Source organism: Nothoprocta perdicaria, unplaced genomic scaffold (genome assembly GCF_003342845.1).
Source record: "Nothoprocta perdicaria isolate Ctin4 unplaced genomic scaffold, notPer1 scaffold_10, whole genome shotgun sequence".
In the NCBI taxonomy this organism is placed as follows: domain Eukaryota; kingdom Metazoa; phylum Chordata; class Aves; order Tinamiformes; family Tinamidae; genus Nothoprocta; species Nothoprocta perdicaria.
Window position 1 is genome coordinate 816,389 of NW_020454094.1, and position 9,756 is coordinate 826,144.

At 57.4% G+C, this 9,756-nt stretch overlaps 1 protein-coding gene across 1 annotated transcript in view; it reads right to left on the minus strand.

The window, feature by feature from the left end:
• DCC (DCC netrin 1 receptor) overlaps nt 1–9,353 on the minus strand; it is a 349,458-nt gene extending 340,105 nt beyond the window's left edge. The window contains exon 1 of the mRNA XM_026038936.1: nt 9,266–9,353. Coding sequence (XP_025894721.1) covers nt 9,266–9,353 — 88 coding nt within the window. The remainder of the gene's footprint in view (nt 1–9,265) is intronic.
• Between the last annotated feature and the right edge of the window lie 403 nt (nt 9,354–9,756).

Consider the following 9,756-nt stretch of genomic DNA (forward strand, 5'->3'; position numbering starts at 1 on the left):
ATCACAGATTTCRATCCAGGAAACGCCGCATGCCTTCAGCCAAGCACCCTGTCAGACACACATTTCCACCACGAGATGGGAGGGGGGCTGTTTTTGTGAAACCTGGGTGTAACAGGAGYCTTGCAGGTCCCCACTTCCCTTCTCCACAATGTCGGCCCTCCTTACACAAAACAAGTCGCTCCATGAAACACAGTGGACAGGAAGGGCTCAGCCTCCTACAGAAACCCAATGGGAGCCCAATTTTATCAGAGTAAGCTCGTAGAGGGCAGAAGCTGGAGGCTCTGCAGGTCTCCGAAGGCTCGACGCCCATCCCAAGCGCTCAATCCCAACCGCAGCATCGGAGAGACCCCCGCGCTGCCAGGGAGAAYGAAGGAGAGTGGGAGAGCAAAACGCCAGGAGAAGAACGCAGTGTGTACGGAAATGCAGCGGGTTTTTTCTTTYCTTCCTTCTTTCAAAGTCAAAGTTTACCTCACAGCAATTTCATCCCGCAGCAATTTTCTAATCATTCATTAAAATGTACTAATTGTACGTAAAACGCATAATTTGTCTTTGTTTGCAAGTGAAAATAGAAAACCCCAGGGGGCCCAAAGTTGGCATGAAATCACTCTTCTGATTTATCTCTAGAAAATCTGTCCGAAACACTGTTAATTACTAGAAGACACCAAATTCCTGCTTCAAACAACCTTGTTCTTCCTGCGCCCATGAGCTGAGCAGGAACGCGCCGCATCTGGATAGGGCATCCCCAAATCCCGAGGAAAGCGTGGAGCACCCRGCTGCTCCCACACACCTCCGCAGAGCCTCTTCGGGCATAAAAGCAGGAACAAAAGCCGGTGTTTGGAATTCGCAGCATCCCACCCAGCACCAAGAGCAGCCCACAGGCAGCCCCGCCACGTTGCGCCCGTTCATTACCGCTGTCTCCTCCTTTAATGAAGACATAGCACGCCGCTTCGGAGGCTGAATTTGCCCACGTATCAGAACTATACGAGATTGCCAACACCAGCAGGAGGAAGGAAATTGCTCTTTCCCTGCCTTCCAACGCACAGCGTTGGATTTCGGTTTATGAAATCAGCAGCTCCAGTGGCAAAAGACTGCTACAACGGGCTTAATCTGGCAACGAATTCCTGATTCTCAGAAGCCCAAATACTATTATGACTATTTGATCCCCACCAGCAACAATTCAAATCTCGGGGAAAGGCAAATCTTCCCAGCTTGTAGGTTCCTGGGGCAGATCACAATCTAAAGGATCCTGGGAATTACCACGGCACTCGTATTTTGGTTTTCTGCCCTTGTGGCATGCTGTTATTTTTGTGATTTGTGATTTATGATTTTGGGGGATTTTCTTTTGTAATTTGTGATTTTTGTGGTTAAAATAAAATAAAATAAAATAAAACAAAATAAAATAAAATAAAATAAATAACCCCCCTCTGGTAGTTGGCCTTTCCCCGGCTGCTGGGAATGGGTGGATACGGGGGCCTCGCCGGCTGCTCGGCGCTAGGTAAATGTCACAGAGGTCACTTTGCTAATTCAGCCCCGAGCCCACGTTAGAGGTTGTTTGCACAGGGCTGCAAAAAACCTGCATGTTTTTTTTCACTATTTCTGTTAGGGTTTCTTAACCCTGCAGGGCCGGAGAACGAATCCCAGGCGCGAAGCCCGAGGCGGGCGCCGCGCGACGCTCGCTTCTCCCGAGACAACGCGGGCAGCAGAGGTGGCTCGGGCAGCCCCGAACCGGCCGGCCGAGCCTCCCAGGGACCCTGGGCASGGACAGGCAGGGACATGGTGTCCACGCCACACAAAGGCACACACCCACCATAGACATCCAGTTTAGGAAGGTGTGGAGAACCCAAGAATCTCATGGGAACTGCGCCTCAGGGAAGCACACGGTGATTCCCAACGCTCTTCTGACACTTCCATAAACCACGATGATGTGATCAGGAGCCATATCCATTACCCACGACTGGCAGAAACCTGCAGGTACTGCTGTCCCTATGTCCTTCAGCACTCCAGGCAATGCCAGGGAGTGCTGCACACCTGGACCTGCAGGAGAGCAGATCCTGGCACCTGGCTCTTGGCAAAAACTCCTCCCGGCTCCCAAATCCATGCAGAAAAGTGCAAGGCAGATACTGCAGCAAGGCCGGGCCATTAAGCTGTGCTGCCACCCCGGTTCCCCGGCTGCCATCCTCACGGCCGGTGCCAGCGCTCAGGAGGTGCCGTGGGGAGCACAGAGGCCGGGAGGAGCCGCTCCGCGATGCAACAGGGAGCCCTTCCTCTGCCCTTCAACCCGCTGGGGCTCGAACCCGCGGGGAGCCCCTCGTGCGGCTCGGCGGGAGCCAGGCGGCCACCAGCGCTCACCCAGCCCATGCGACGACCACACGGAAGCAGCGTTTTTAGTTTTGGGAACCATCGGCCCAAGGGTTTTGGAAAACGTCTACTGATTGCAACTGTAAAAGAGCAGCTCCTTCCCAAGAGACAAACGGGCTATTCTTAGGCGTGCGTTTGGGAAACAGGCAGCTGCTCCCGTTCTGGTATCACCGGGTACATTTGCCACCAGTCAATGCTCCAAGAAAACAAGAAGCATCAGGACGAGCTGCTGACAGACAGCATTTTGATGGTCAAATTGCCATTAATGCGTCCACAGAACCGCCCACTGTGTCCCCGTGAGGAACTTGCCCGTGGTGGCACCGTCACCGCTGCGCTCTGCCTGTGCGCAGCCCTCGTGCCGCCCGCAGCCTCGAGACGCTCTGCATTTTGTCACCCTCCCCAGGCGCCTCCCATCGCTCCGCATTCACGGCGATGTTCACCTTCCTCCCGGCTAAAGCCCACGCACAGGCGGCAGCAGGATCAGCAAAAGGCCGCGGTGCTATCACAGAGCAGGTGAGGAAAGGGAGATTTTATACATGGGATGATTGAAAGCCTGGTAGAAAAACAAGGTATACCAAAAAGGTCTACTTTGCACCAGCTTTACAGCGTTAGCTGTGGAAAGTTCCACGGGACCTTTAGTCCCACATTGCATCCATGGAGGAGCGTTTGGGATGTCGGAACCTGCACCCGTGGAGCTGGGAGCCGAATGGGGAAGCCAATGTCAGCCCCAGGCGCGACTCGCTGCATTTTCTGATGTCTTCTCGTCATGCAGTGACCCAGACCGACCTTGCAAAAAGGTTTGCTTATTCCTGACACAAGCCATTCACCTTCCATATGGGATCAGCCCATTTAGCAGCAGAGCCCTGAGTCCCACAAAAGGTGACGCACTGAAATTCCTGATGATGTCAAAGATGTCAAGAACAATCAGGACAAATTAATTAGTTATYGCTACCAGATATTTGGCATATTAATGCACAGCGACAGATCTCATTTACTGAGGCACAGCCTGGCCATATAAATTATGGGACACACAAATCCCAGCACGCTCCATATTTAAGGGCCATTTGAATTGTACTCAGGTAGTTTTGCTCATCCGCAATCTGAGGAATGCGTTAATAAACAGAGAACTGAATCACACCATTGATTTGTAGCGAGAATTTTCCATTAAATCCTGTCAAGAGTATTACTTAAATAAAACTAATGGTCTACTATAGTCTGGGGCTCTGCTATAAGGGACTACTGATGTTACAGCTCTCTACGTCTCGCAGAGATGGATAATCTCGTTTATTGTCCCCGCAGTACCTTCCTGGTGCACCTTGGCTGCCGCCCCACTGCCACCAAGACTAGACGGTSGCCCTCTGTGATGGACGGTGAATAAAACAGCCACGAAAGACTATTTATTCCTTTTTTTTCACCTCCATGAGGCACAATGTTTGATTTCATGGACGGTATCTGCAACTCAGCAAAAGTCCTGGAAATCCATGGAGATCCTTCCCTGCTGGACACCACCCTGGTAGTTCCCTGTCTATGAACATGTTATGCCGAGTCTTGGGGTTTTATGGAGTTTGGACAAGAGCTGGATTTGCGGTCACCAGCAGCCACCTCTCCCATCTAAGGCTGTCCTGTGACCCCGATACGAGAGCAAGGAGCGCTGGGACGAAAGCAGCAGCGAGCGGGACTCGGCACGCACGGATGCTCCTTGCGCTCCTGCACTGGTGGCCTCACTTTGCAGCAAGAATTTGTGACAAAGAGAGATTAAGGTTATGTAAAGAGCATGGGGGAAAAAAAAGCCAGGGTATTATTTTATTGCATGTTAGAGATTAAAACCATTCCAGACTTGAGTCACCAAAAAAAAAAAAAAAAAGAAAAAAAAAATTTTGAAATGAAGTGACCGTGCCAAGGGATTTGGGTGGCCCCAAGCCAACACTCCCATTTCCCAGGACTCCTCCCCTGTGCCAGGGCAGGGAACTCGCCCCACTTTAGTACCCGGGCAGGCGGTCGTGGGGTTGGCTCAGACAAGCCCCAAGCCCTGCATGCGAGCCGGGTGTCCTCGCGGCGACATCACTTCCCAGCGGATTCTCCTAACGATGTAATTCAATTAGACGCAAATCAAGATATAAGCGATGCTTTTAATAACACAACACTGGCTCCCGACAAATTCCCTACRCAGATGGAAAAGCTTGATAGAGTTAGTGGTAACGGGATACCCCCCTCCAGAGAGATGTTGCCAACCCTCTTCCCATCAACACACCTGCCAGCGCAAAGCCGCTTGGTTATTGGCACTCCGTTACAGCGACCAAGCTGTTTTCCAAGGATTTTGTTGATGTGACAATGTCCTYGGTGACATCCAAGAAGATTTATTCTGGTCGAGACCCCACCTAATGCATCAGCAGAACCTTCTTCTCTCTTTCTATAGCAGTCTAAAGCATTCAGACCTTCTTGCCTGGGGGCTTTGCCTGATGCTCCTCCACACGCCTGGGCTGCGGAGAGAGCGGCCACTTCACGTACGACTGCCACAGACACCGACAATCCTTATGCTTATGAGTTATGATGGATGATGAAAAGAAACACCGACCTTGACACTCTTGAGTGATATGAACCCATCTCCGTTTCGCAGCCTCCTAATCACGAGCTGTAAAATGAGAGCTGCCAGTTCCAGTTAATTTTATAACTCGCTCCGCGCTGCRTCTCACAAGGGATTCCCTGTGCCTGGGGAAAACACAGAGGTCCCGAGGCCTCTGGAAACAAACACACAGAAATCCCCCTGCACTTTTAGAGGTGAAGCCTCAATCTAAGGCTGTTACCTCCTTTGCCATGTTTGCCAAAGTGCGCTGCAGTAATTCACTGCCCCTCTTCACTTTGGGAAGGAGGAGCTGCGTTGGAAGCGGAAGCGCGAGGTGCGGGCGGGAGCCCTTCCAATGAAACTGCCGGGAAGGGGCAGGCGACTCGGACAGCCTGTCTCACCCGAGCGAGCTCTGAGCACTGAGGAGCGATCCTCATGCTGGGTAGGAGCAACGCGGCAAAGCAGCAGGACGCTTGGAAGGCGAGTGTGAAATGCACAGGATGGGATGATCCCTGCTCTCCAYGGAGCAGGATGGAAGTGGTCCCAGCATCGCAGTGGGTTGCGCTCTTGCCTGGCCACAGACCTTYAGCCACTTGCAGAGACTTCCAGGATTTGCTACACTAGCTCCGGCCACCAGCACTTCTACGTTCTTCCCCAAAAGAAACGCCAGGAAATAGAGACAAGGAGCCCACACTCAGCACTGAGGGAACATTTCTGGGATCAGTTCCTAGACACCCCGACGGCAGCCGCCCATCATATCGCACAACCCAACAGTTCCTCTTCCACCAGGAGCTCCCCTGCAGAGCCAGGCTCCATCCTGGCTGCGGGATCTGCAGCTCAAGCACAAATAAACTAAATATGGGGCTCGAGGGAAGTCTTCTCCTCACTCGCTCGCCCTTGAGACTCGCATCTGTGAGAGGATGGAGACAAGACCAGCTTTGAGTCGTTAACTTTCTAGGACAAAAACTCTCCTCTCAGGACACAAGGACCAAGCTGGGCACTGCAAAACAGCAGTGAGCTGCAGTTCAGCTTGCAGATCTACCAGCCCTCGTCCTTCCTAGGATGTCCTCGTAGAAACAACCCTGCTATCCTCCTGCCGAAGAGTTGGTACTAACAGTGGTTGCTCCAGAACCTCTGAGAGCRGCAAAAAAGGCCAACTGCCCGAGGTCCCCTGCAAGCACCAGGCCCAACATCTAACTGGTTCCAGCCTCTCCTTCAGCTCCTGACTCCACAAGGAAACRTCTCAGCTGGCTTGGGAATGAGGCCCTCGAGGCACCACTTGTGTATAAGTTACACTGCCTGCCACGCCATTCTCTCTTAAAATCCTTCCRCAGGAGTATTGCAAAGGATCCTGTACCAGCCCCTTACAGGCACGGCCCCAGCCGCCTGTTCCCCACACAAACACGTGTGATGGTTGTTGGCACCCACAGCCTCCAAGCTGGGCAGGAGGCACCTTGTGAAGCCCCCAGCACAGGAAAGTAGGGCCACTACTGAAAAAAAAAAGTAAAAAAAAATCACCAAAACATCCCTAGGCTCTGTGTTCTGAACTCTGCCTTAAGGACAAGAAGATGCTCAGGTGGCAACATAATTTCCAGGGAGCTATTTCGGCTTCTCTGTTTGACAACCAACACTTTGCAGAAACTTTGGGCAGCAATTGAGAATAGCTCCCAGTGCACTCTGAATCCCCAGGAGCATTTATGAAATTACTGCACCCATCAGCATCACCAYAGGCGCGCGAGCAGAGAGGGGAGGGAGGCATCAGCGGCGCTCGGCGCACGCTGCGATGGGCCCGGCTTAACTGCAGCCCGACAGGAAAAGGCTGCAGCGGAGACCGAGCAGGGGAAGGGGCGGCTCTCGSGCGGTGAGGGTGACGCGCGCGCTGCCTTTCGGCCGAGCGTGCCTGCTCCGCGGGTGAGGGTCCCGCCGGCAGGCCGGGGCCGCGCTGTCGGCACGGCTCCCCATGGGACACGCTAACGGGACGGGCTTCCCGACAGCGAGCGCGGAGCAGACCCCAAGGAGCTGCAATCTCCAGCGCCCTAGGCCCTCCACCCGTCTTAGGAGGGGACTCTGGAGCATYGAGCACCCAGAACAGCTCCAAGGGGAGATTCCAGCTGCTTTCCATGAGCAGAAAGGTGAATCATAGAGTTTATGGAGCGCAGGCGTGCGGTGCTTCCGGAGCGCGGCGGGCTGCTCGGAGCGAGCCCCTTCAGCACRGCAGGCTGGCTGGGGCGAGCACGGCAACGAGCGAAAGCGGAGCAAGGTCCAACATGTTTACTGTGGATTGCAAGCGAAACGCAACATTTAGGTCAATGTTTCCCCCAAGGGACCATTTTTATCAGAGCAAGTGAATTTTTTTGCCGTTAATTAATCATGAAGGCGGTGGTGCAATTTGTCCGTGTGGTTTCTCTTCAGATGAGGCCAACGTTTCAAGGTGTTTGCTGCTATTTGGACCATATCACGGCACCGGGCRGCACTGACCCCCACAGCCCCGCAGTTCCACACAACGGGAACCCCAAAATTCAGGAATATGGTCCCCTCTTTGAGCACTGTTTTCTTTGAAAGTCGTTTTAAGATGATTAAAGGAAAGCCTTCAAGCAACGGCTTTGCCATAGCACACGTGAGCGCAGGAGCTCCCTGTTGGCCACTGGGCTCTGCAGTCCCTGGGCAGCGCTCACCCCTGGAGCTGCATGAGCACAACTATCCTGAACCAGCACTGATCCCAACTCCACCGGAAAAGCAGGAGCACGGGCAAAAGTATGTGACACGAGAGCTGTCTACAGGAGCGATGAAGTCCCTAGCAAGGGGAAAGTCGCCCAAGGCAGCAGCTGAGCTCCCCTGCAGGCGGGCAGCGCAGCCGGGCCGCGCTCACCCGCTGCTCCTCGTGGATACGGCACCGCTCGGAGCACGGGTGGCTGACCCGGCTCCAGCCGCAGACTCCAGTGCGCCACTTGCACGCCAAATTTCGCCCCAAATTAAACCAGTGTAGAAGACGCTCATCCCCCAAATCCCTTTGCAATGGGTTAAATTCCAACCTCGCAGAGACAAAACAGCAAGTTTTGCGTGGTCCTTTACCAGGCACGCAGAGCGGCGCSTGGCGTTGTAGCGATTCGGGACTCCGCTGCTCCCACGTGCTCAAGACGCTTTTCCCGATCTCCTTGCAAAAGCGCAAGCATCGCCCGCCATCTCTTGTTGCCTCCTCGCAGAGACGCTTGGCCAGCAGACATCCCGGGATGTGCTCTGCCTCCCACCKCTCCCCTGCGGCCCTCGGGCCCCTGGCGGCCCCGCGGCTGCTCCAGGGGAGCACTTGCCGGGAAGGTCCGTGGAGCGAGCAGGGAGCGCGGGAAGCGCGGGCTGCGGGCGGGCACCGCGGCGCGACGCCCTGCGCCACGCGGGGAGCAGCGGCTGCAGCCCCCGGCCCCGAGCCGCCTCCGGGCGCTGTCCCCGCGGGGCCGCGCACTGCGCCCCGCGAGCCCCATCCCGCGCGGCGGCGCCCGGCGGACCCGGCGCCGTCCCTCGCGCCTCCCCGTGCCCCGCGGCGCGGGGACACCCCCTGGGCAGGGCAGGCGCGGGGACAGCCCCGCCAGCCCGTGTCTATTGTTCGCCGCCTCAACGGCCCTGGTTCCGCCGCCCCTTCCGCGCTCGCCCTCCGCAGGGCTCCTCCGAGGGCCGCGCTCCGCATCCGCGCTCCGAGAGCACGGAGAGACCAGCACCGCATCCCGCTGCCCGCACCGCGCTCCGGAGCATCCCTGCGCTCCTGCAAATCCCAGCGGCACTTTTCCGCCGCCGACACTTCCCGGCTACCGCTCCCCTTGTGGGGATGTCTCCATGAAAGAGCCCTCCCGCTCCCGAGCTCGCCCCCGCCGCYTGCCCTTCCCGTCCCTTCCCTCTCCGCTCCAGTCCGATTCCACGGCCGGCGCCTCGTCCTTCCCGGGAGTSGGGAGCCGCGGGCAGGGACCGGCGGCCGCCTCGCCGCTCCCCCGGCCATTCTCCGTCGCTCCGCAACCTCCCCCGTGTCCGCAGGGGCGCCCGGGGCGCCCCGGGGCCGCGGCCAGCACCCCAGGGCGCGGAGGGGAAGGGGCGCTGACCCGCACGGCCCCTGCCGCCCGCGCACGTAGCGCACCCCCTCCTCGCTCCTCTCCCCTTCAATTTTTGCACATTTCCCTCCTTTTGGTTCCCCTTTTCCCCCAAGGCTGCTCAGCGCCCGTTCCCTCCGGGCAGCGGCACCAACAGCCCCCTCCAAAGCAGCAGAGCCGCCGGTGGGGGGGAGGCAGAGGGGCCCCTGGCCGGGGGTCCCACCCGAAACCCGCCGCGCGGAGGCCGGAGGCGGCGCGGCCGCGCACTCACCGGCGCCGAGGTGCAGGCTGAGCAGCGCGCAGCCCAGGAGCAGCAGCGGCGGCGCCGGGCCCCGCGCCGAGCCGGGCCTCCGCTCCATGATCCGGCGCGCGCACCTGCGGCGTGGGCCGCCTCGCGAGGCCTCCGCGCGCGGCCGCCCGGGCAAAGTTACATTCGGCGCCGGCGGGCTCGGGATGCTCAGCCCAGGAGCCGCGCGCCGACGGCGAAGGGTCCTCCCACCGCTGCCAGAGCGCACATGGAAAAAGACGGGCATAAAAAAATCACGGCGGCGACGAGGAGGATGAGGATGGCTATGGAAAAGCGGTCCAGCAGAGCCGGGGTCGCTCCATCTCCGTCGCCAGGCAGAAGAGGGAAAACCAGGCGGAGGGTCCCGGGAAGGGGGCGCGGATACAAAGGGGCGCCCCGGGCGGCGGCGCTGCCTCCTCCCGGCTGCGCGTGGCGGGGCGGGCGGCTGCGCCCGCGCGGCACCGGGGGCGGGCGGG